Source organism: Lotus japonicus, chromosome 5 (genome assembly GCF_012489685.1).
Source record: "Lotus japonicus ecotype B-129 chromosome 5, LjGifu_v1.2".
Lineage (NCBI taxonomy): Eukaryota > Viridiplantae > Streptophyta > Magnoliopsida > Fabales > Fabaceae > Lotus > Lotus japonicus.
Window position 1 is genome coordinate 15,436,105 of NC_080045.1, and position 26,946 is coordinate 15,463,050.

The 26,946-nt window shown below is 35.7% G+C and overlaps 1 protein-coding gene and 1 long non-coding RNA gene across 10 annotated transcripts; one reads left to right on the forward strand and one right to left on the reverse strand.

The window, feature by feature from the left end:
• Positions 1-14,418: 14,418 nt before the first annotated feature.
• LOC130721467 (uncharacterized) lies at positions 14,419-17,041 on the reverse strand. 8 transcript variants are annotated; one of them, XR_009013463.1, is made up of 5 exons: positions 16,155-17,004; positions 15,959-16,067; positions 15,626-15,795; positions 15,493-15,540; positions 14,419-15,418 (listed from the first exon to the last, which is right to left on the reverse strand). It is a non-coding gene; the product is annotated as an uncharacterized LOC130721467 (long non-coding RNA). The 8 variants fall into 8 exon arrangements; XR_009013457.1 differs by having other exon boundaries at positions 14,419-15,795; positions 16,155-16,239; positions 16,980-17,041; XR_009013462.1 differs by having other exon boundaries at positions 14,419-15,186; positions 15,308-15,795; positions 16,155-17,008.
• A 1,405-nt stretch (positions 17,042-18,446) lies between these two features.
• LOC130717311 (threonine dehydratase biosynthetic, chloroplastic-like) lies at positions 18,447-25,873 on the forward strand. 2 transcript variants are annotated; one of them, XM_057567494.1, is made up of 8 exons: positions 18,447-18,984; positions 23,114-23,293; positions 23,396-23,872; positions 24,219-24,467; positions 24,563-24,633; positions 24,841-24,958; positions 25,218-25,352; positions 25,466-25,873. In XM_057567494.1, the coding sequence occupies exons 1-8, from the start codon at positions 18,547-18,549 to the stop codon at positions 25,604-25,606; spliced, it is 1,809 nt and encodes a 602-aa protein (XP_057423477.1). In that variant the 5' UTR covers positions 18,447-18,546; the 3' UTR covers positions 25,607-25,873. The 2 variants fall into 2 exon arrangements, with proteins under 2 accessions (XP_057423477.1, XP_057423476.1); XM_057567493.1 differs by lacking the exon at positions 18,447-18,984 and adding an exon at positions 21,988-22,636.
• Positions 25,874-26,946: the final 1,073 nt, after the last annotated feature.

Here is a 26,946-nt window from a genome sequence, read left to right on the forward strand (position 1 = left end):
AGCTCATTCCGTTAGTTTTTTAACGTCTGACTGACAGAGGGGTAGATGGTGCACTGTTTGAAAACATGAGGGGTAGAAACATCGGCAAAAATAGAGTAGGAGCAGAATTTGCACAAACTTAAAACATCAGGGGGCAAAAGTGCTTTTTAGCCTTTACTTTTCTTTTCTCTCATACTATTCTTAGTATGTAGATGATGTCATATTTTATTTTTATGAATTTTTCGTTATTTTGAAATTCAATTTTTACCTCATAATTAATTCAGATGTTATTTACACTCATAATTAATAATGAAATTCGTGCCACCTATCTCCTACCGAAGGTTGTTCGCGATGTTCAAATGCCAGGGAAGATTGCTTGCACTGTTTAAGAGACTGTCCTCATTCAATGGAGTTGTGGATGAAGCTAGGGGCCTGGTCTTGGCCTGATTTCACTTCCATGGACCTGGTGCATTTGATTACTTCTCAAGCCAGAGGGAGGAATGGTGTTAAGTTTATGGCAGGAGATTGGGGAGTGTGGAAATGGAGGAATAATATGATCCTTGATGATAATCCTTGGCCTCTCCATGTAGCATGGCAAAAGCTGGTTCGTGATCATGATGATTTTCTTCATGCGTTGCAACCTGACCAAGTTTGTCTGGGAGCAGGTTTGATGAGTAATGTTTGGAAACCCCCCATGGATATGACTTTCTTAAGCTTAATACTGATGGGAGTTTTCGTGAACCTGAAAATTGTATGGGAGGTGGCGGTCTTCTGCGAGACAAGGCGGGCTGCTGGATAGTTGGCTTCATACTCTTGGAAACAGGTGGGGACCCGTTCAGGGCGGAAGCACTGGCTTTAAAACAGGGTCTCCTCATGGCTTGGAACCATGGTTATAGAAGGATCTCTTGCGACGTGGACTGTAAGGACCTAGTTTCTGTTTTGGAAGATGTCAACTTGGACCGTGTGAATCACCATTCTCAGGCCCCAATCCTTCGAGAGATTGTTCCCCTCATGGCTAGAAATTGGCAAGTAACGGTTAGTTGGTTGCACCGTGATGGTAATGCAGTTGCGGACTGGCTCTCTAAACAGGGATATAACTTAGCTTCACCGGGGATCCAAGAGATTCATCAGACGGCAAGCGAGCTTCAGCCCGGACTCTCTAGCTGTGTCGTAGTTTTGTTTTGTTGTTTCATTAATTTTCCGATGTATCAAAAAAAAATATAATGAAATTCAAAAATTACTTTCTTTAAATCATGGCACAAATTGTTACAACCATTATATAATTGATATAAATCTTTACTATTATAGAACACTACTCCCTCCGTCCCCTATTATAAGTCACTCTTTTTGATTTTTTCTTGTCTCATAATATAAGTCACTTTACATTATCTATGAAGCATTAATTATATTTTTCCATGTTTACCCTCATATTTAATACTCCACATTCAAAGAATTTTTATGTTCCCAAAATTTTGCTTGATTTCCAAAACCCTTATAGTTTAAAGGTAGTGGAACGTTAATATGGAGAGAGAATTTCATATGAGGGTGATTTTGGAAAGTGTCTTTAAAAAACTACAAATTTATTGCACTTAACAATTTTTCTTAATACTAGAGAATTGGGTAAAAGTGACTTGTAATAGGGGACGGAGGAAGTATTAAATTTCACCCATGGGAATTTTAATTATTAACTTTAATATCAATTAAATGAAAAAATTAAAAAGTCAAAGGTTATATTATAATCAATGTCACATGTATGGAGTCTAATTTGAATCTTAATGCTTTTGAGATCAAAAGCCAACAAACAATAATGTCTTATTTGCTTTGGTATTAAATGAAAAAAAAAAAAAAAGGTTAACCAGGAGGTGGTGTTGCTTCATCGACAATTTTTTCACAATAGATCACCGACAAATATTTTAATCAAAGTTCCATTTGGGTTTTTTTTAGTAATGTTTTAATGAGGCACACACTATAGTTTTTAAGAGCATGGGTGGGGTTTTCATGGTGGTTCCTTTCTGCATGTGGCTTTTTTCACATGTATCTTTCTATCAATAATATATATTCCTTTTGCTGTCAAAAAAAATAAGTCTAATTTGAATTTTAAAGGTTACTTTTGAGATCAAAAGGCATGAAAACAATAATGCCTTAATGGCTTTGCTATTAAATATAAAATTTTAAAAATTGAGTAAAATATACTTACCCCCTCAAGATTTGCTAGAAAAACACTCCACTCCATTCTTATTCAAAAAAAAATTTAATAAACCATAAGAATTATATTGATAAAAAGTACAAGGGGTACTTCTAATCCAATACAAATGAGGGGGAAAGGGAAAAAACAGAGAAAAAAACAAGAAAAATCAAGAGGAGCGAATGGCACTAGAGCCAGCAACAGAAACCAGCATTAAGGTCCAATCTGAGCAATGCAGGCACGCGGTTCTGAAGTCCATTCAAATAACGAGCAGCGAAAGTCCCTATTCATTGTAGTAATCCAGCTCCAGGATCTCCACTGAATGATCTCCAGCAAGTTGGACCAATCCAACGCCTTGTGCTGGAAGATGAGTTTGTTCCTCCATGACCACAGAGACCACACCACCGCACTCCATAGGGACCACCAAGCCATCCTCTGATTGAAATTCCAAGTACCGAAAGGGAATTGAAGAAAATGTTCTCTACAGCTTTTGGGAAACACAGAGATGATACCCAGCCAATTGGAACAATTGGACCAAACCTTATAGGCATAGCTACACGAGAGGAGTAGGTGGTCCGTCGATTCAATCTCACGATGACAAAAGGGACAGTGTAGATCGTCCACAGTTGCCAGTATGCTCCTTCTATAAAGATTTGATCTCGTTTGGATTCGATCCCACATGACCCTCCAGACAAAGGCTTTAGTATTAGAGGGAGCTAGCATCTGCCAAACATGTTTAAATACTGGGGCAGGGGGAACAGATGGTGAACCCGAAAGGGTAGAGTAGGCAGAGCTTACGGAGAAACCATCCAAACATGGTAACCACTTCCAACAGTCAGATGCATCCTTCTTAAGTTGAATTAATCCGATTTCAGAAACCAGTTCTTGGAGCCAAGCTTTCTCTCGGTCATGAAGCTCCCTTCGCCAAGAAAGGTGCCATACCCAACTATCATCACGCTAACTCCCAACCTCCTGGATAGATGCGGTTTATTGTGTGGAGAGGGTGAACAAGCGGTTGAATTTTGAGGCCAGAGGAATCGGGCCAGACCAATTATCATGCCAAAAACTTGTGCGGTTTCCCTTACCAACTGATAAGCTAAGTGAAGAGTCAAGCCAGGCTCCTTGTTGAGGTTCAAAACAAAATTTCTGTATATCCCTCCACCATGAAGAAACATGTCTCCGTGTATAATTCCTGATTCTTCCATTTACGACATTATATTTAGCAGAAATAATTCTAGCCCATAAACTTCCACTCTCAGAATAGAGTCTCCATCTCCATTTGCTCAGCATAGCGCGATTAAATACTTCCCAGTTTTTAATACCCAGGCCACCCATGATCTTTGGCTTACAGACCTCTTCCCAACAAACCCAAGCAACACTTCTGTTACTCACGTCAGGCCCCCCCCCCATAAAAACCTTCTCAGGATTTGATTGCAGATTGTGATAACTCCTGGCGGCATTTTGAACAGAGATAAATAGTACAGTGAGATTGAAGATAAGGTTCTGTTAATCAAGCACACGCGGTCTCCGAAAGAGAGACTTTTTCTCCTCCAATTTGACAGTCTTCTCTTGAGTTTAGAAATAACTGTATCCCAGAAACCCAATCTTCTTGGGTTGCCTCCAATTTGAATTCCAAGGTAGAGAAAGGGTGGATTTAATAGCTTACAATTCAATATGGTTGCCAAAATCTGCAATTCTCGGGTAGGAACAGAAGCGCCAATCAAACTACTTTTATGGAAATTAACCTTTAATCCAGAGGCTAATTCAAACCCTCGAAGGATACACTTCAGCGTGAAGGCATTCTGCCTCGTCGCCTCCCCCACAAACAATGTGTCGTCAGCGAACTGGAGAATAGAGACCTCAACCCCTTCATCATTGACAAACTTAGAGCCATTGAATTTGCCCACACTCCTCGCCTGTTTTAGAAGGCCATTTAACCCTTCAGCAACCACCAGGAATAGGAATGGAGCAATAGGGTCCCCTTGGCGGATACCTCTACCCATAGGAAATTCATCTCCAGTGCTGCCATTGACGAGTACTGATATCCTAGCAGATTCAATGCAGCCACGGATCCACGACACCCATTTCTCAGTGAAGTTCATTCGGTGCAACATATAATACAGGAAGTTCCAATGGATTGAGTCGTATGCTTTTTCAAAATCGACTTTAAATGCCATTGAACTTTTCTTTCTGCTCTTTGCATCCTGAATCCATTCATTTGCTATCACAATGCTGTCAAGAATTCCTCTGCCCCCAAGGAACGCGCTCTGGGCTTCATCAATAACCAGGGGAAGAACCTTTTTAATTATGTTCGCCAGTACTTTAGAAACTACCTTATATGCACAGCCAATTAAGGATATTGGTCTAAAGTCCTTAAGGCCTTGTGGGCACTCCTTCTTTGGTACCAAGGTGATGAAAGAGGAATTACAACCTCTCGGCCAGTAGCCTTGCCTATGGAAATCATCAAAGAGCTTCTGAAAATCCGAGGAGATCAAATGCCAGAATTTTTTAATAAACCTGAAGTTAATTCCATCAGGTCCAGGACTCTTATCGTTCCCACATTGCCACACGGCCTCCTTGATCTCAGCTGGGTCAAATGCTGTCGTAAGGAATAGATTATCGTCATCTGATATCTGGCGAAATGGCACCCCATCAAGCCGCACCAATGAATCTGTCTCACCACTGAACTTGTTTGCAAAGAAATCAGTAGCCCCTCTCTTAACCAGAACCGGGTCCTCAGTCCACAGACCATTCACCTCCAAGCCTAAGACAAAATTCGCTTGTCGCCTCCAATTAATGAAGGAGTGAAAGAACTTAGTATTGGAGTCCCCTTCTTTTACCCAATTACATCTTGATTTATGATGAAGTAGTGAGTCTCTATGTTTTGCCATCTGCCAGTATTTCGTTTGAAGAGCCTTCCTTTGAGCTTGCTCCTCCCTGCTAAGATCATAATTCTCCATCTTTTCTTCCAAGGACTGTATTTGTAACAAAATCTCTTTACTCTGCTTATGCACATCTCCAAAGACATCTGCATTCCACTTCTTCAAACTCAGCTTGATGCTTTTCAATTTTTCCTTTAAAACAAAAGCTCCAGTACCTATAAAAGACAGTCCATCCCATTCCTTAGTTACAAAAGCTTCAAACCTAGGATCCGAGAACCAACAATTTAGAACTTTGAATGGTTTCGGACCCCAGTTCGCATCACAGCTCCGGTAAAGCACTGAACAATGATTCGAGAAGTCTCTCAGGAGGCAACGCTGTGAACCACCAGGCCAGGCAAGCAACCAGTCACTAGATAGTAGGAATCTATCCAATCTACTAGCTGCTGTCCCATTAGGGCGGAACCAAGTGAAGAGTTTTCCTGCAAGTGAAGAGATTAAAGTCTTCGCACTCTCGCCGGCTGGTAGAGTCCCAACCTGATAAACCCTTCCTTTCCTCCGGCCTTCGAATTGAATTGAAATCACCTGCAACACAGAAACATGTTAGACCAGAGTTTGTAATGTATTGTACCACATTCTCCCATAGACACCGTTTCTCAGAGGCTGAGCAGGGGGCATAAATGTTTATAATACCACAGACAGTATCACAACTCTCCCAGAAACCCCTTACAACCAAGAATCCATCACCTACAAAGCTATCAAGCATTCTGAATTTTCCAACTTGCCAGATACATATTATTCCTCCTGATCTACCCACTGAGGGTTTGCACCCACTCATTTTATCATGTTAACTCCATCCAAAAGATGCTAACGGAATATTCCTTTCAAATCAAAATTATTTAATGTAAACTTATTTTTCCATTTCTTTTTTTTCTGGTTATTTTTTATTTTATTTTTGTCAAAAAAAACTCACTTTCAAATAAAAATCGTTTAACGTCAGTTCCATTAAAAAAAATGTTAGTTTCAACAAAAAAGAATATAACATGTTAAATGTTAAAGTATATATTACTTTTAGTAATTGAAAATGAGGGATGTTATTGATATATGATAAGAGAATTTTATTAAATAATATCCATACACTACTCAATGAATTCATAAGCAACATTTTTTTATAAATCTAGGAAAAAGAAATTTAATTAGTATTTATTTGGTGAAATTTTAATTAGTATGAAATTAATTTCAAAATATTTTTATATAATTCACTATTTATAAAAATCCTTTATAAACTGGGTATTACTAGTAATTGTGATGTTATATTCTTTTTTGTTGAAACTAACGTTTTTTTTTTAAATGGAACTGACGTTAAACGATTTTTATTTGAAAGTGAGGTTTTTTTTTTGAAAAAAATAAAATAAAAAATAACTAAAAAAAGAAAGAAATGGAAAAATAAGTTTACATTAAATAATTTTGATTTGAATGGAATATTCCGCTAGCATCTTTTGGATGGAGTTAACATGATAAAATGAGTGGGGTGGAGTGTATATTTTGAATAAGAATCGGGTGGAGTGTTTTTCTAGCAAACCTTGAGGGGTAAGTATATTTTACTCTAAAAAATTTATTTAGGAGTTTAGAAGGGGTAATTTCACCGATAAATTTTTTTTTACAGTAGATCACCAATAAATATTTCAACAAATGCCAATGTAGGAAGTCTAATTTGAATTTTAATGATTATTTTTTAATCAAAAGGCATCAAAACAATAATGACTTTGGAGTTAAATATAAAAAAAACTTAAAAAGTCAAATGTTAAATTTCTATCAATGTTTAACGTATGGAGTGTGATTCTGTTCAGTTTATTATTTTTAAAACTCAAGAAGATATATATTGTTGGCAATTTTCCATTAAAATTTAAATCTATGTATTTAGACATACATTAAAAGTTAAACTTTGAAATTATAAATACTCATTTAACTAGGGTAATCAACCAACTAGTTTTCTTTTACGTGTTTATTTTCTGTATTGCTCTTTGAAACTTGATTTTCCAAAAAAACCCTAATCCAATAGCTTCTTTGTGTGAAAATATCCAAAGCATCACTCCTAGAAAAATGTGAAACTCACAGTCTTAATTATTCGACTTTAATCTATTATAGGTTTTAAGGATCCTTTTTAATTCCAATTAAGGTAATTCTCATTGTCATTAAGTTTTTCAATGACAATATATAAGAGTCAAAGACAATCTCTTTCTCATGTTGACATATACCTTGAAAGACCAGTTTTTTTCCAATGACTAATTGTATGTGGCGCTTTCAAGAGTTACAAGCAAGAAATGGTCGAAGTTTCATGCAACTGATGATGAAGAAAAGATATATTCAATAACGAATGTAGTTTACAAAGATGTTTTTACTGGATTTAATTTAATTAAATTTGAATATTTTCATGACTTACATGTGTTCGACTCATCTTTATCTTATAAATTGTGTTCTTCATATTTCAACCGTAGGTTCAATACTAGTAACCAAGGCCGGTCCCGACATTTTGGAGGCTCTGGGTAAATAATAAAAATGGACCCATAAAATTTTTTTTAGAGAAAAATTAATGGGAACACTACGCCAAAAAAAGCCTTTTACAGTGGTTAAATATTTCCTTTTACATCGGTTCGAACCCGCTGTACAGCTCGCCGCTGTAAAAGACTATCCAGCAGTCCGAACCGCTGTAAAAGATAGATTATTTACAGCGGTTCTTTAAGGACAACCGCTGTAAAAAACATTCGAATTTTTTTTTGGGGCCCTTCTTTTTGGAGGTCCTGGGCTGTGGACCTGCTTGCACAGGCCCAGGGCCGGCTCTGCTAGTAACTATAATATTTATATTCATTTTGGTCATTACATGCTTAAAAGCAATTCTAATAAAGTGTTTGGTAAATATATCACATCACTTTAACTTACGTTAACCAAACTCAATTCCGACCAGATTTAATTTTGCTAATGCCAATTCAAACACACACTCAATCGTTCATTCAACACAAAATTCCACATATAGTACTACTTTTCCTTTCTCACCCGTTTACAGCGTTTTACTTTCGATCCTTCCTCAAAACACCGTAAAACCCGCATGCATTGAGTGCTAATTCCAGAACCAAGAACAAATAAAGAAATTGGACAATAAAAGTAATTATTTTTGTTTGTTTGTGTCATTTTGAACAAACAGTGTAAAAATCATGTCAGATTAGGCCCCAAATTCCCAAATTCGAGGAGAATGGAGAAAAGAACAAAAACAAAATTGGAGGATTTTATTTGGTAGGTGTGGTGGGTTCTGGTTATTTAATTTTAAGGAGAAAGATTCTCAGGAATATTTCTGTAAAATTATTAGAAGGGAGCACCCGTGAACAATGAGACCATAGAAGTAAAATAAGAAATTACTAACTAATCTCTAGGATTATCGGTAGTTACTTTTATAAAAGAACCACCTCACCCAGTATCACCAAGTTTATAGGTATACGTACTACTCAAAATTCTTATTATGAAACAAGTCTATTTACACCATATATAATTTCAAGTCTATTTCCACCATGTATAATTTAAGTGGCATTTTTTATGAGGAAATTTGTAAGGGTGGCCTAGATAGGATATAGATACAAAATTATAACATGTTCAATAATCTATACATATATAATTTGCGTACCTGATATGAGCGAAGAATCAGTCCATTTATATTTTGAGCCTAGGTGATGCATGTGAGAAAAACTGCTCTCTATTCTGATAAGTCTGCAGAGTAGATTAGGTTAATTGTCTAATGGGGAGACAAGTTTATAACCTATCGGATGAGAGCAGGGGCTTCTCACTGGGCTTAAATAAATAACACAACCCATTACGAGTTACTCATCAGAAAAGCCCAATAGTAATATCCATCAAGTGGTTAAGCGTTATAATTAATATTAATTTCTAATAATTGATATATTAATAATTCAAGAATTACACATTCTAATTAAATGATTAATGTTAATCCATAAAATATCCAACAATCTCTCACTTGGATAGCATTAGTCAATTAACATAAATGCAAGAATTATTAAGAGTAGGATATCAATAATGGACAAAACGCAAATCCACCAAAAGCAAGCAAATATAAGCTTTAACACAAGAGAAGATAGTATCCGATAGGGATATGTGTCATGTGTGTTAAGAATATCCGATAGGGATAAGAGACTCATATTTCATAAAAGAATGATGGATGTGGAAAAGCATTATAGAATTTAGATAAGCATGCAATTCCAAAGAATGACCCAAGCATCTTAAAATGCTATGTTTTCAGACTCCCACTGACCTTAAATATCAAAAGACTTTAACCATATCAATTTATATGGTTTAGACAAGCTCCAAGAATAAAGTCTTCAGTGGATTAATGTACTGACTTAGAGTCCGAAATTTTAGAATTTCTTTTCTCTCTAGCAAACAAGTGTTTTGAATGCATATAATTATTGTTTTGAGAGAAAATATATCATAAGGGCAAGTATAAATTCCACATAGGTCTAAGTGATCTTAATAGCCCAAAAGAGTGATTACATGTGGGCTAAATAGAATATGCTCAAAAGAATTTGACATAATTAATTCAAGGTTTTCTAAACAAGTGATCATAAGTCCATGGTAAAAGAGTTTAATAATAACATGGATAATGGAAACTTATTTAGACAAAGGGTGTCTTGAACTAATAAAGAATAAAATGTCAATAATGAGCAAACACTTATAATTAATGGTCTAATTAAGATTAAGTACCTTAAAAATGCAAGAAATCATACTCGATAGGAGTAGTGATACTATACATCTAAGACACTTATGTTTTACCATAGAGAATGTGAAATGTTGGTTAAGAGAAACACATTAAATTGAATGCCAAATGTGTTGTTACCAACAGAATAACCCAAAGAATGAGACTGAGTACCAAAGTCTCCAAGAGCATGTCATATGATCATTTAAGCGCGCATAAGAATATATGACAACAAAATAGCTCTAAGAATATACCATATTAACATAGAAGTGCACACAAGAGTATATGGTATCAATATATCAATATGTCTCGAGACAAAACAATGTGTGCACACTCCCACTAATCCAATATACCATGGTAAAATTAGAATTTCTCATTAGGGCTAACTAGTATAAAATACTCCAATGGTATAGTATTTAATAGTGGGATCATGACTCTGTGGAAAAGAATTTGCGTGAGTGTGAAACTCACTATCTTTCTCTCTTCAAGAATAAATAAATTAGAGAGAAATAGAATAGTGTAGAGTTTTAAGAGAAGTAGTTACATAATAGAATTCACAAAATGGAGCTAATATATAGAATTTATCAACCACAAAGTCTTATAAGATTTCTATTCACACAAGTAACCACATACTCTGCATATAGAATTAGGAGATTTTAAGTGCTTATTTGACACATTTTACCAAACAATCTCCTTATTTATTCACACATAAAATCATTAAAATATTTTATGAATGAAGCAACCCATAGTTTATACACAAATGAGTGAAAATAAGATCCATAATATTTTAAACAGAATATGGGATCACTTGCAAATATCACTCAAAATTTCAAGTGCTATAATATGAAAACAAGTATACCCACTTGAACATAGAAAGTTGATGGATTGTCAATAATAACAACGGAAGCATATAAGACCTATAATTAATCATTATTGAGGATTAAAACCGTCTCTAACTCCTAATTTAGAGTTTATATGTATATCTCAAAGTATTAAAGATAATGTACCATAAATAAGAACAAAGAATAGTGACACAAAATAGAGAATTTAATATTTAAATATTTATGAGCTAATTGAGAATTTTATCATATTGTCTTAACAAGAATAATTGATTATCAATTGTATAAGACAAACATAGGGAGTTTATTATATTACAATATTCTCAAAGAGACTTAATGGTATCCTCAATATAGGTCAGACTATAAAATGATATATGTTATTATATCAAACACAAGTGTAGTGGTTTTCTTATATTCAATTAATTGGGTACTTAATTAAGTGAGAGACATTGCATAGTTTCTCCCACTTGATAGAGAAAAATAGTTAAATCAAAATAAAAAATATACCAAGGGATATTCTAAGTATTTAAAAAAAAAATTCAAAACTATTTTCTTTATCACACAACGATCATGTCAAGCAATGTCATGCCGATAGGGAATGTCCATTACTTACATAACAATAGTTTTTCCAGTAAAGAATTCCATTTGGTATAAATTTGCACAACGATAGGTAACGCAAATTTTAAGAATAATATTGAATTAAAAAAAAAACAGATATTGCTCAATTAATGTAACGTGTATAATATAATGTCATAGAGATATTCTAATACCGATAGGGTATTGGAATTAATTGACACAAGTTTACAACAAATAACACATTACAGAAACCACAAATTACACTAATAACAACATATCGATAGGGTAAGTTATCATCAATGTACACATAAAATCTCAATTGAACTATTGAAAGAATTTATATGACATAATTTTCACAAAATTTTGCACAATTGTGCCCACGATGGGTGAGATCACAATCACACAAAATATGACTCTTATAATCCCAAGAGTTTGTACAAGCATAAGATATAAAAATAAAGGATTACAGGCTCTAATTTTAGAATGACCTAAAAGAATTTAGTTCCAAAAAAGGGTATACTAGCAAAAAAAAAATTATATAGTAAAAAGTATTGTTAGCAAGTTAAGGAACTTCATTGTCTAAAATTTTAGGTTTATAAGCATGTAATTAAGCTCATTGTTTATTTTTATTTTATGTTTTTATTTAAATGCATATGAGGAAATTTTAATTCCCAACATGAAACTCACATAGTAAGATTTATAAGAATGTGGTAGTCATATCATATATTCAAATTTAACTACCACTTTAATATAAAAAAAAAGTAATAACAAAGTATTACAATGCTTAAATAATAATGAGTTAATTATAGAGTTCCAAAGTATTTTGGGAGAATATCACATTCATACATAATTGCACAGCTAAATAATATAAACATAATAGGAGAATATATCTAATTAAAAAAATTCCCCATATATGCAATTATATAATAAATTAATAGAAAGGATTTAATAACTTATTGTAAAGAATCTGACATTATCCTTCTGACTAAACCCAATGAAATTCGACAATTTTGTGAGAATGTATATTGAAACTTAATAAATTCATATTAAAAATAAATTATAATTATAATTATAATAAATTACAATTTCAAATTATCATACATACATGACATTACCATATACATGTCACATCCCATCTAGCATACATCATATAGCCACACATGGAATACAAGTCAGGTACTCGCACAGGGACGTATGGATTAAAGATTTGAAGGCACCTTCTAGACCTTATTATTGTAATTGAAGATCTGAACTTGTCCAAGTCAATGGATACAGTAATGATAATATCAGGATGCAACCAGATTGCAATTAACCCAGAAAGAGTGCTCAATTCGATCTCTCTATATAGGTTATGGCAGGGAGAGATTTTCAGGCATTTTGGGCACAAGGGTATAAGGAGTAAAATCCCTCAAGAAATTTTCGGGATCATGTACTACAGAGAGCATTAGCAGATCAAAATTCTAGGGCTTTTGAAACCCATAACAAAAAATTCTAAATTCTCGCAAATCATATAACAAAATCTCATGAATTTTCAGTATACTATTTGCACACCATAGAGGAACAAAACCCCTCAAACAATTTCAAAAAAGACGCACACATGATTTTCTAGATCGAAATTGAACGTGTACGATGGTTGATGAGAAAAACAATTACATGAAAAACAGCCATAATCTGTATCTACCAGCTCTGATACCAAAGTGTGTTGATTTTGCATTGAATGGATTGGAATGAAGTCCCACATAGAAAGTGGAGCAACTTTCCAAAGCATTTATATATCATTAAATGCCAACCATTCAACAAAGAGACAAAGTGAGGATGTAGTGCTACATGTGCATGGTTTGGTGGTCCCAAGCTTTTATGTCACATGTTCCATTCACACCACCCCTCGCCGATGTCGGCGTGGGCGTAGAGGCGCTAGTGGCGTCTTGTAGACGGCACGGCACTTTAGCACGACGGCGACTCGGTTGCCGTGCCGTAACGTCTGTTTGTTTTGGAATTCGAATTATGCACCTGTTCATGAAGGGTCGCAATTATTCACATATTTGTTGGTAACAGACATAATTCATGAAGGGTCGCAACCTTATGAATTATTCTGTTTTTGCCTATAAATAGAGTGCATGTTCAGAATTCAGAACACACAATCTTATCCTCTGTTTTCCAGAAAATACTTCGCTGCTTATCGAGTTTTCATTAGTCTTGTGCAAACTCGAATCAAGGCTGATTATCCTGGGTATTCCTGCATCCAAACTCTAAGACGAAATTCAAAGAGTGCTTGAAATACTTTAAGGAAAGTGATTTCCATCACGATCAAGCCTATTTTTCAACAGCCTAGATAGGATATAGATACAAAATTATAGCACTACCAAAAACATGGGATTTAGCGGCGGTTATTTTTGCTTTTAGCGGCGATTATAACCGCCGCTAAAAAGTGTTAGCGTCGGTTGGAAAAACGACACTGAATATGGCGACGCTAAATTTTAGCGGCGGTTATATAGCGACCGCCGGAGCAACCGCCACTAAATTTAGCGGCGGTTTTACCAAATATTTTGCGGCGGTCATACTTGCCCCTAGACCGAAAACTGTCAAATTTTTCTCAGTGTTTAGCGGCGGTTTCAACCGCCGCCATTGACCAAAATGAAATTTTTTAAAAATTTCAGTGGTTGTTTCAACCGCCCCTGGTAGTGTCCTTTTAAAATCAATGCAGTACTACTCCTTTCAAATACAAAAAACATTTTATTTAAATTTGATTCTCATGGATAGATAATAATGATAAGCCAATTTACCTTATCAACCAGATATATAATGGCATCATTAATAGCACAACAGCCATATCTTAAAGCTCTTTCTCAGTACGGTGAATGAGCAAAATAGCCAGATCAATAACAAATGCGAGTAATCTTTATATGCATGTAATATAACCTATTTAAAAACTATATATATACTCCAATACTATTTGCCAATATAACAAACTGTATTCTCCAATACTATTTGGTGTCAATCTTACAACACATGATATAAAAATCAAAATAAAGATACATATCTAGCCGTGAATACTTCAGATTAATAATATAATATGCACAATCAAGCTTGAAGCATCAAATTATGCAGTACTAAACTTGAAGCATCAAATTATGCACTACTAAACTTGAAGCATCAAATTGTTACACCAAAATAGACTCTAGTCTCTAAAACTTCAAAAACTTAAACTCAAAATGCAAGGACAGTTTCATTCAGAATAAACACAGGAAAATATTCTACAAGTACATGCATTCCCTTATAGCCATGTTACTCTGCATTTAAGCCATATCAAACAATGAGAATCAGGGAGCAGAGAAAAGCTACCTGGTCAAAAGCTTTTATAATTATCAATCACATATCCTTGTATTGTATACTTTTCTAATCTCTTTCTTTGCTCTGGAGCATAACCACCACCATAGCTTTGAGCATAACTACTATAGTGAGGATTTGCGGCTTAAAATGACAATAATAATCATAAAGACCCAACCTTGTGTATATACCTTCTGAATGTGTGGGTTTGATGAATATCCCCATCTCAAGAACTCTCTGTAGAGATCACTAAGGAATCAAATCCAAACATTACAGAGAGTCAGAGATAGATCTCAGTTCTCTGCTCCTCTTTCATAATCCGTCACCAGCCTAAATTCTGTATATGTAACATAATCCGTTAACAAAATACCAATTAATATCATATCAAATTCACCTAGGACACAACCAAAAAATGAAATCATGTAACAAAGTCATTCACTCGATCTAGGACATTGTAATCAAACCATGTGGTCCCTCAGCACAAAGTAAGTACTATTTAGCAGAGCAGAAAACAAAAAAAAATGTGATAGAAAAATTAACAAGTTCTTATAATAATACTTGAACTATTGGTGAGTTGTCATTAACTTCATAGTATAATCCAGAAGGAGGCTCATAATTCTCAGGGAATGTACCAGGAAAGATCTAGAAGAACACACAGGCAACAAGCACACATAAGATGATTAAAAGAAGTATTAAATTTTTAGTGACACCAAGACATTCATACAACTATTAAAGGAGAAAGGAAAAAAAACTTGATTGACACCTGGGCGGACGAGGCAAGGCTCTTGCTACTCTACCAGATAAGGAGACCTATTGGTGAGATCATGAAAGCATCCATAGGAACCTTGAACAAGGGAAGTCGTTACCCTAGTAACTGAATAAAGCATAAACTCAAATGAGACATGAGATTTACATTAAGAATGAGCAAAGACAATCATAGCAACTTACTCGCGCTGCTTGGAATCCAAATGTGTACATTTATTGGCAAAGATGAACCTAATATTACCAACAAGCCAAAGAGAAATAAAGCTGATGGATAAGGCCCAAGGTATGACAAATCAGATATATGGGAAAACTATACCATAGAATCAGCTGCTTGCGCTAGTTCAACTCAATACTACCCAAACTATTGATGGTTGAGTTCTCCTCCCAAGCTCCAAACTCTTCCGCTAGTTCAACTCAATGCATCTTCTCCTTGTGCAGCTTGCTCACCTCTGTCCTTAGCCTCTATATATGCCTATCTTTCTCATCCTACAAAACCAAAGATGTTGTACCTTACATAAATTTAAGGTAGACCATAGGTGTTAGAAAAATATAGTGAAAGGTAAATTACTTAACAAATAACATTTAGGATCAGATATCAACAAACTAATTAAAACAAATAACATTAAGAATCAAAAATAAAAATAAAAACCTTCAAGGCTATCAATCCTGAAGTTGTTGTTCAAAATCCACAACTTAGCTTCTTACAACATGAGCACTTTACATGGTTCTGTTGGGAAGAAGCCAAATCTTGTAGATCCCTGTTAAGTGATATTATTTATTTGAGAATCCAAACAGAGAAATTTCAAACTGTTAAAGCTGATTATGATAAATGAACAGAAAATGACCTGCACATAGTAAAATTGGCAGCACTAATGAGTGATAGTACCGTGGCAACAATAAGCTGACTACTTATACTTTTTGAACGAATATCTGAAAAATATGTCATCACATCGATCATTATTCTAACACAAAATATGTTAAGTGAAAAAAAAACTTATCCTGCTAAAAGCAACTAGTAAAAAATACTAAAAACTTACTTTGAATTAAGTAATACAGTATATATAGTACAAGAGTTAAATAACCAACTCTGACTTAACTGTAACTAGCTTTACTACTATCACTAACAACAAACTAATGTTACTAATTACTTAATTACAATCATCAAGCCTAACAGGCACCCATGCCTTAAATTTACCATACACATCCTAACACATCAAATATGATAGCCAATATATTCAATATTGTGGTGAAATAAGAGTACTAATTATTAACACATTTTCAAATTCAGGTCCAATTCTTCTCTTGTCCAATTCTTGAACTGTACCATTCTTTCATACCCAATACAGCACATACAAATTCCAGCAAAAAGTTTCTATTCCATTTGAGGGAGAACAAATCAGTGAAAGAGATTGCTACTCAACAAGGACCTTAACAACAAAAATGGAATGCCAAATCAGATATGATGCTCTCAAGCACAACTTCTATGTTCTTCTTAGTCACTTTTACAAAAACCCAACATAATCAAATAAATATCATAATAAACCAAAAATTGAAAAGCTAAAAATCCTAAAAATTTGGGTGACAAACCCTAACAAAGAAAGAAGAAGAAACAAATATGTCACTAGAGAAATACAATCAGACTCAGACAATAGTTCAAGGAGAGAATAAACCTTGCAAACAAGATGACGTGAGATAAAGATAGGGAAGGGCAGCAATGCATGACGACACTACAATGACGATGCAGAGCAAAGCTTGAGAAGAGTGATGCCGGTGCGGGAAGCAGTACAAATTAAATCTCGGATCGGAAGCAACGAAGCTTCCGTCAACGCCCCCTTTCTACCCCGGCGAGAATGAGGTGAATCCGATGGCGGTGGAATAGATCGACGGCGGGAAGTGAAGGTGAATGGGTGGCATGGCTCATCGATATACTCCATGCCTCTTAGGGGCTAGGGCGAAACAGAGATCGATGGGTTAGAGGTTAGGGATGGGTCAGAGGCTGGGCGGTGGGAGAAACATTGCAAAAGAGGGGAACATTGAGGCGGTGCAAATGAGAGGAAGGGAAGTTGAGGGTTTACAGAAATGTGAGGGAAATGGGAATTAAACCGCGTTAAAGGGCGAAACGTGATTTTTTTGCAATTAAAGTTTAGTGGCGGTTTCGTTGACCGCCGCTAGAAAACCGCCGCTAAAGCCCGTGTTTTCTGTAGTGTAGCATGTTCAATAATCTATACATATATAATTTGGGTACCTAATATGAGCGAAGAATCAGTCCTTTTGTGTTTTGAGCCTAGGTGATGCATGTGAGAAAAACTGCTCTCTATTCTGATAAGTCTGTAGAGTAGATTAGGTTAACTGTCTAATGGGGAGACAAGTTTATAGCCTATCAGATGAGAGCAGGGGCTTCTCACTGAGTCACTGGGCTTAAATAAATAACCCAACCCATTACGAGTTACTCATCAGAAAAGCCCAATAGTAATATCCATCAAGTGGTTAAGCGTTATAATTAATATTAATTTCTAATAATTGATATATTAATAATTCAAGAATTACACATTCTAATTAAATGATTAATGTTAATCCATAAAATACTCCCTCCGGTCCTATTTATAAGCAGCAAAAAAAAAATTCACATAGTTTAAGAAATGTAGTTAAACTAGATAAAATGCATTAAATTTGTCTTGAATCAAAATAAACTTCCAAAATTACCCTTTGTTATTAGTATTGGAAAGTGGGAAAGAGAGAGAATAATTAATGAGGCACATTTTACAAGTTAGAATTAATAAGAGCATCATTAAAAAAAAAATTAATATAGCTCAAACTTTCATTTGGTTCTTATAAAAAGGACCAAGATTTTTCTTCTCTTTCATGCTTATAAATAGGACCGGAGGGGGGAGTATCCAACAAAATATCCAACAGTTTTATGATATCTCATCCCCACACCACATGCATGGGGCACCCACCAGTGGTCTCAAAGTACTCTCACGTGAATGGAGGAACAGTTCACAGACCAAGACCCATCTTCACTCTCTGGTCCTGTTCTTTCGTCTTGTTGTGTGATTGGTCTGCACTTCACTTCATTACCCTCCCTTTCAATCATTCAACCCAACCAACACAATAATAACGTGTTCTATAACACACTATAAAATAATACACTAACCTTTTGACTCTCCACCACCACCACAACAACAACAACAATAACAACCACTTTTCGCCGCACCACCACTCACCGCCACCACCACCATGGAGGTGCTGCGATTCCCCACCGCTCACACACACCACCAACCACCACCATCCCTCCTCCCCCGCAAAATGCGCCTTCCCACCAACCCTCGCCCCTCTAAATCCTTCATCGCCGCCACCATCTTCAAGCCGGCTGAGATAGCAACCTCGCCGCCACCAACTTCCACCGCCGTCCGAGATCTCTTGTCAGTGTCTCCTCCTCTCCTCACGGTCTCGGCGGATTCGCTTCAGTACCCAGTTGGCTACCTCGGCGCCGTTCCCCACCGGTCACGCTCCGATGGCGGCAGCGACGACATTGCCTCCGCCATGAGGTACTTGACAAGTATACTCTCTTCGAAGGTTTATGATGTCGCCATTGAGTCCCCTTTGCAGATGGCAACAAAGCTTTCAGAAAGACTTGGCGTTAACATCTGGCTCAAGAGGGAGGATTTGCAACCGGTGAGTTCTCTTTACATTTCTCTCTTCTTTCTTATTCTTATGTGGGTCGTTATCAAATTTTGATATTTTTTCCTTTTTTTGAAAGTTATCAAATTTTGATTTTGATGGCAAGTGATTGTGTTTGTGATAATGACTCATCACCAAAAAGATAATTAATAATATTAATGAATACTCTCTTTTGCTGAAAAAAAAAAATTGTTGTTTAAGGGTGTGACAACAATTATTAATAGTATAATGTTACTAAAATGCTTTTATTTAGTTTTATTAGTATAATGTGTGAAAATTAAATTATACATTGGGTGGTTGATTAATACAAAATGTGATAAGTTAAAAAAAACTTATTAAATGAGAGTATATATAAAAAAATAAAAAAAATTTGATTTTCAAAAGGAGAAAATATTTTAGAATATTTAAAGAGTGTATAAAATAATAATTTTTCTGAAACGGAAGGAATAAGTTTTAACATTTTTATTTGAAAGAAAACAATTATGGCCGTGTCCCACGTGATGATAAAGGATTCTTTAAAAATTTAAAAGATTTAGCTTGATAGATTTTCCATTTGTGGATAGAAATTGATTGGAAGGAACTTTGTTCAATTTGCCCTTTTGTTTTACGCAAATGTATTGCCTTTTCGTTTTTGGTTTAAATTTTTACACTTTTCTGAATTTTGCCAAATTGGGACCAATTGACTGTGGAGTTTCACACATATCTTTGTTTGGTTCAGGGAGACATGAGTTATCAATAAATTGAGTTCTATTTCCTGATACTATCGACTTTGGGATCCCAAATTTACTTATTACATTTTTGTAAACGAACTTTTGAATCTTGGTTGAGGTAATAATGGCCAAAGCTTTCGCCTCCACTTATTTGGTGAAGTAGTCCATTGCCATAGTAACAAATTTCAGCTGGTTGGGCACCATTGGGAACGGTCCAAGTAGATCCATTCCCCATTGATAAAATAACCATAACAAATTCAAGGGGATTAGCTCTTTCGAAGGCGCACACGGTAGATTTGCGTGTTTTTTACAATTATCATACTTTTCTACATAGGCTACTGCGTCGTCACTTAGTGTCGGCTAGTAATATCCCGTGCAGAGTATTCTTTTAATCAAGGTTGTTCGTCTAGAATGATAGCAACAATTTCCTTTATTGACATCTCTTAGGACATACTTGGTCTCTTCTTTATTCAAACACTTTAGTAGTGGGTAGAGAATGACCCCTTTGTGCAATCTTCCACTTAATAACGGTGAACTACATTACTTTAGCTTTTGTAGAATCTTTGGCAAGATTATTTCTTTAGTGTAGGCCTGGATTGGTTCCATCCATGAGACTTTTGTCTATTTTCATCAAAAGCATGGTTTCTTATCCAACACTTACTCAACGATAAAATCTTTCACTCGATCGAGATATCTAAACATTAGGGGTTCTCTTGCTTTGTGGGCGATCAACTGCCAATCATTATAAAGTGTACCTTGGTCTCTCCTAGATCTTGGGCTATCACGAGTCCTTCTATGCAAGCATTGTATTCCACCTAATTGTTAGAAGTCGGGAAGTTGAAACTTAGAGATTTTTGGATCTCTACTTCTTCTTTATTCTTACCACAACGCCCCCACAACCTCTTTGGTTTGAGGAGCCATCCACATGGATCTCCCATGAATCCACCTAAATCTGATCAGCTTCCTATGTTATCTCAAAGACGAACTCAGCTAAAGCCTAGGCTTTAATAGCTTGTCTAAGCTCGTAGGTCAAGTTATATTATAGATGTACTCAAAAATCTTATTATGAAATAAGTCTTTAAATAGACAATCAAACCAACCTGATTTTCAAACAAGTTATACTGAGTAGTCCTGAATATAAAAACCTATCACAAGTTAGACGCAAGACTTAGGCTATGTTTGACATGCCATTTCAGCTAGCTTATAGCTTATTTGACTAGCTTAAAGCTTACTCCCTCCGTTCCTTATTATAAGTCACATTTTTTGAAAAAAATTTATTTCTAAATATAAGTCACTTTCTAATATCTAGGAAGTATTAAATAATTTTTTCCAAATTCACCCTCATATTTAATATGAAAGAGATGATAAACTTTTGGAATATTAACTTGGAGAGAGAAAATCATAGGAAAGTAAATAAGGGTAGTCTAGGAAAGCTAATCATTTCCTTTACAAATTTATTATTACTAACTACTTTTCTTAATCTAAGAGAATTAGTTTTTTGTGACTTATAAATAGGAACAGAGGGAGTATTTAACTAGCTTAAAAGCTCTTCAAAAGTGTTTGGTGAAAGAGCTTATTTTAGTAACTTAAAGCTTTAAGCTATAAGCTATCTCAGGTAGCTTATAGCTTAAAGCTTATAGCTTATTAAATTTATTCTCATTTTTATCCTTATTATTTTATTAAAATTCTACCCTTGCCCTTATATATTTATAAAAACAATAAACTTATTTTCCCCTCACACTTACGTATATGCAGTTTCCGCCACCATTCACGCCACACCGCTGCGCACCACAAGTATTATAAATATTATATTAATAAAAATAAATATTATATTTTTAAGATGATATATAACTGTAGCTAATAAAAATATTTAAAGTGATAATAATTTTAATATTAATATCATATTGGTATTAATGTGAAAATAAAATAATGTAATATAAAAATAATTATACAAGTATGTCCTTTTATGTCATTTTACAATTTCAACTTGTTTAACAGCTAGTTCTACCAAACACTTTTGTTTCAATCACGTAGCTTTTCAGCTTTCAGCTAGCTTATCAGCTTTCAGCTATCAGCTAGCTTATAAGCTTTCAGCTAGCTTTTCAGCTTTCATCTAACTTATCAGCTAATCATGCCAAACATAGCCTTAACCTCAAATTTTTTATGCGCGCCCAGTAATACTTATTTATGCAAAGTGACCTAATCCGACCTATTTCCGCCTTATATAATTTGAGTTGTGTCGTGTTGTATCTCATCCCCACCCACCACAAAGTACCTACGATTCACGTGACTAGGAAGAGCACATAGACCAAGACACATCCTCACTCTCGATCTGCAATGCAATTCACTTCATTTCCCTCCCTTTCAATCATTTAATCATAACATAATAATAACGTGGTCTTCTTTTACTATAAATTACTATTACACAAACCTTGACTCGCTCGCCATCACAACAACAACCCCTTTTCGCAGAACCACCACCCACCATGGAGGCGCTGCGATTCTCCACCCCTCACCCACACCAACCACCACCGTCACTCCTCCCCCGCAACGCTTTCCACAAAATGCGCCTTCACACCAACCTCCACATCAAACCCTTCATCGCCGCCACCATGTCCAAGCCGGCAGAAATAGTAGCCTCGCCCGCTTCTTCTTCCTCCGCCGCCGCCGTCGTAGATCCTTTGTTGTCGTCGCCTCCTCCTCTCATAGTCTCAACCGATTCGCTTCAGTACCCGCCGGGCTACGTCGGCGCCGTTCCTGACCGGTCACGCTCCGATGGCGGCAGCGACGCCATGGTCTCCGCCATGAGTTACTTGACCAATATACTCTCTTCGAAGGTTTACGATGTCGCCATTGAGTCCCCTTTGGAATTGGCGCCAAAGCTTTCCGAAAGACTTGGGGTTAACCTTTGGCTCAAGAGGGAGGATTTGCAACCCGTGAGTTCTCATTACCATTCTTCCTTCTTTCTTGCATCTGGGTCGTTATCAAAATTTGATTTTGATGTGCAGTGATTGTGTTTGTGATTATGACTCCATGAACATGAAGATAATTAATATTAATTAATAATAACAATTTATTTGAAAGAAAACATTTATGGCTGTGTTGTTGTGGTGGTAAAAGATTTAGCTTGAGATATTTTCCATTTGTGGATAGAAATTGATTGGAATGAACTTTGTTCAGTTTGTCTTTTTGTTTTAAGCTTCTGTATTGCCTTTTAATTTTTGGTTTAAGTTTTTAAGATGGCAGAGTTTATACACATTTCTGGACTATGCCAAATTGGACCAAATTGACTGTGGAGTTTAACACAGGTCCTGTCTGGTTTAATGTTAATCGCGGACCGTTTCTATATTTAGGTGGAAGGTTCAGAATTGTTTGATTGAATATATGAAGCTGTGGATTGTTGCATATTCCAGGTTTTCTCATTTAAGCTCCGTGGAGCTTATAATATGATGGCTAAACTTCCAAAGGAACTGTTGGAAAAAGGGGTTATCTGCTCATCAGCTGGAAATCATGCTCAAGGAGTTGCTCTAGCTGCCAAGAGATTGAATTGCAGTGCTGTGATTGTGATGCCCGTTACCACTCCAGACATTAAGGTGCTTGTTGGTGTTATTTATTTATTTTGGATTTCTTGTTATGTCTCCAGTGAAAGAATCTGGTCAATTAAGTTATGTGTTTTCATGTCTTTAACTTTACAGTGGAAATCTGTGGAGAAGATGGGTGCTACTGTTGTCCTTATTGGGGATTCATATGATGAAGCACAAACATATGCTAAGAAGCGTGGAAAAGAGGAGGGGCGAGCATTCATACCTCCTTTTGATCATCCTGATGTCATCATGGGTCAGGGAACTGTTGGGATGGAAATTGTGCGCCAAATGCAGGGTCCCGTGCACGCTATCTTTGTGCCCGTCGGAGGTGGTGGTCTCATTGCCGGTATTGCTGCTTATGTGAAGAGGGTCTCTCCACAGGTGAAGATCATTGGTGTGGAGCCCAGTGATGCAAATGCAATGGCATTGTCACTGCATCATGGTAAGAGAGTGATTTTGGACCAGGTTGGAGGATTTGCAGATGGTGTAGCTGTTAAAGAGGTTGGTGAAGAACCTTTTCGCATATGCAAGGAGTTGATTGATGGCGTTGTTCTAGTAGGCCGTGATTCAATTTGTGCATCAATAAAGGTAAGATGCCCTTTGCTTGTGAAAGATTTCATTCAGAAACCCTGAGGGATATTCTTTCGAATTATGATTTTGAGTTCAGCCTAGTTTCTTCCGTGCGAATGTTCTATAATTGAGAAAATTCATTTTATCTTATCTTGTCAAATGAACATAAATCTGTTTTAAACATTCTCTCTTTATTTTAGTCCACAGCCAGTTTAGTTGCCGAGTTGTTATTAGTTAAGATGTAGCTGTTTTGTTTGTACCAATGAGAATTAGGATATAATTTGCTGCATAGACTTTTGAATGTCTTATGCATTGGATGGAAAGCTTCGCAGAATCTGTATGATAATAGTAAAACTTGTTGCAGGACATGTTTGAGGAAAAGAGGAGCATATTAGAACCAGCAGGTGCTCTTGCTCTTGCTGGAGCTGAGGCATACTGCAAGTATTATGGGATCAAGGGGAAAAATGTTGTAGCAATAACTTCTGGGGCAAACATGAATTTTGATAAACTTCGCGTGGTAACTGAGCTAGCTAATGTTGGTCGTAAACAAGAGGCTGTGCTGGCAACTGTTATGCCAGAGGAGCCTGGCAGTTTCAAACAGTTTTGTAAACTGGTATGTCTATATAATTGGAATTGATTTTTCAAACATTTCAACCCTCTTAAAACAGAGTTCATCATAGTCGAATTGATTTTCTTCTGGCTTGGTAGGTGGGGCAGATCAATATCACGGAATTCAAATACAGATATAATTCCAGTGAGAAATCTGTTGTCCTTTACAGGTAAGATCATCACAAATGGATTAATTTTTTTTAAATCAATGTATTCCCAGAATACCAACATCTCTCTGGCACAATTTATTTGTTTTCAGTGATTTGTTGTATCTGTGGAAAATATCTGGTAGACAACAAGTGCTATGTGCTTATCCAAAAAAAAAAGTGCTATGTCAAGGCCTATAATATTTTATTTTCTTTTGTATTTATGTGCAGTGTTGGTGTTCACACAGTCTCAGAACTTAAAGCAATGAAGGAGAAACTGGAGTCTTCTCAGCTTGAAACTCATGATCTCACGGAAAGTGAATTGGTGAAAGATCACTTACGTTACCTGGTATGTTGCGAATGCAGTCCCTTCATAGTGAACTTATTGTATCTTTTTCCCTTTTTATCAACACTTTCCCAGCTACCGCCTACCGTCTTTATAGACACACTACTTTTTTTATGATTCCAGTCCAAATTAGCTAAGATGTTGAACAACAGTAAGAAACATAACATGACTAAGAGCTGCTCTATTTGATTTTGTTGTCTTATGTTGCAATAGTTCTGAGTTTGTATTCGACTAAGCTAACTTTGTTTTGAACACATTTCAGATGGGAGGCCGGTCAAATGTTCAGAACGAGGTTCTTTGTCGTTTCACCTTCCCAGAAAGACCCGGTGCATTGATGAATTTCTTGGACTCCTTCAGTCCACGTTGGAACATCAGTTTATTCCATTATCGTGCAGAGGTGTGTGAATTTCTGACATTCAATTCCTTTTGTCAAACAACACATTGCATGGGGATGTTTACACATTTTCTTTCATTTTGATTTAACCAACCAATGAACTTTCTGATCAACAGGGTGCGGCCAGAGCAGATATCTTGGTTGGAATACAGGTTCCCAGAAATGAGATGGATGAATTCCATGGTCGGGCTAACAGACTTGGGTATGAATATAAAGTGGTGAATAATGATGATGACTTCCAGCTCTTAATGCATTGATTGCTGTATGCACTTGCCATCAATTATTGTGTATTCTAGTGTACTATAGATTATCATATATATTTCAGTAGTGGAGATCAAAGGCAGGGAAGGATTTGGCCTCCACACACGTGATCAGTTGATTAGAGTGCTTTTTACTTAGTGCGGCACTAAGTAACTACATGTTTTTGTAATCTATAACGTTTACTAGTATTTTTTTACCCGCGCGTTGCACGGGTAATATGTCTATTGTATTTGATACATCAATCAATATATTGATTTTTTAGATTTCTGTTTTTTCCCAATCATAACCTCAACATATGAATATGATTGTTTGTTAACCAATTCGTTGTATTCGTGAGATAAAAAATTTGATCCATATATAAGTGGCTCTCATAGCCCTTGTTCTTTTCTAATATATACATGAAAATTATTACAGCTGACAAAAGAACTTAGAGAACTTAGTTGTGCTATATGCATTCCATTTTTAGCTGCTAAAACTTTAGATTCATGTCATCGATTGAAAGTGAGATAAACAATACATATGGAAAGAGTTCATTGGGGTTCCAATACAGCCAAATATAAGATAAAGATAAAAGATCATTAAGGTTCTAAAAAGTAAAACACACAAAGTGTGGCTATAAACGATTTGAAGGGCAAAAATGCAAAGGAAAGCTTCATGGATCAAACACTATTTAATTTGTAAACCACATATAAATAACTCAGATCTAAGATTCAGTCATAACAATAACCATGTTGGGTCATATACATTGACAAATATCCAAGGCCACAGACCACAACCATTACATTGATCGATGTTGAAGTTACTCAAAGTAGAGGATCATAGATCCAAATGCAACAAAAAAAAAACGTGATAGGATACAAAATGGAGGCAAACATATCCTCATTGTTCTTGGAAAGAAGATAATAAAACAGGGATCCCAACTGCAGCTCCCAGCCATGCTGCCAGGCTATCACCATCAAGAGCAAGACTATGATAATGGGGTTCAAAAAAATTTGGATTCAAAATACAAACTTGAAAGATATGAAACCAAGATTAAATCATTCCAGACAATGTACCCAAACTGCAAATTTATCTTTGGAGAGCTTTCCATCAACTCCATGTTGAGCAAAGTGCTTCTCATTTTATCTTCACAATGACAACCAAGTGCACTTCCATTTTATTTTATATGGCCAATTGTTGGTTTAAATTGATTGGCATATCACTATATAAATACATATTCAACATAGCAAGTGAACACGTCTACAAATCTCATATACTGAACAAAAGTTGTCCTTAAACAAATTAAGAATTGAAAGAAGAAGCATTGTTAACACTATATATCAAGATAATGAGTGAT

Coding starts and splice junctions, on each gene's coding strand:
- LOC130717311 (XM_057567493.1), top strand. CDS start 22,187: ATGGAGGCGCTGCGATTCTCCACCCCTCACCCACACCAACCACCACCG. Junction 24,468..24,562: donor TCAAACAGTTTTGTAAACTG/GTATGTCTATAT, acceptor CTGGCTTGGTAG/GTGGGGCAGATCAATATCAC. Junction 25,353..25,465: donor TATTCCATTATCGTGCAGAG/GTGTGTGAATTT, acceptor TCTGATCAACAG/GGTGCGGCCAGAGCAGATAT.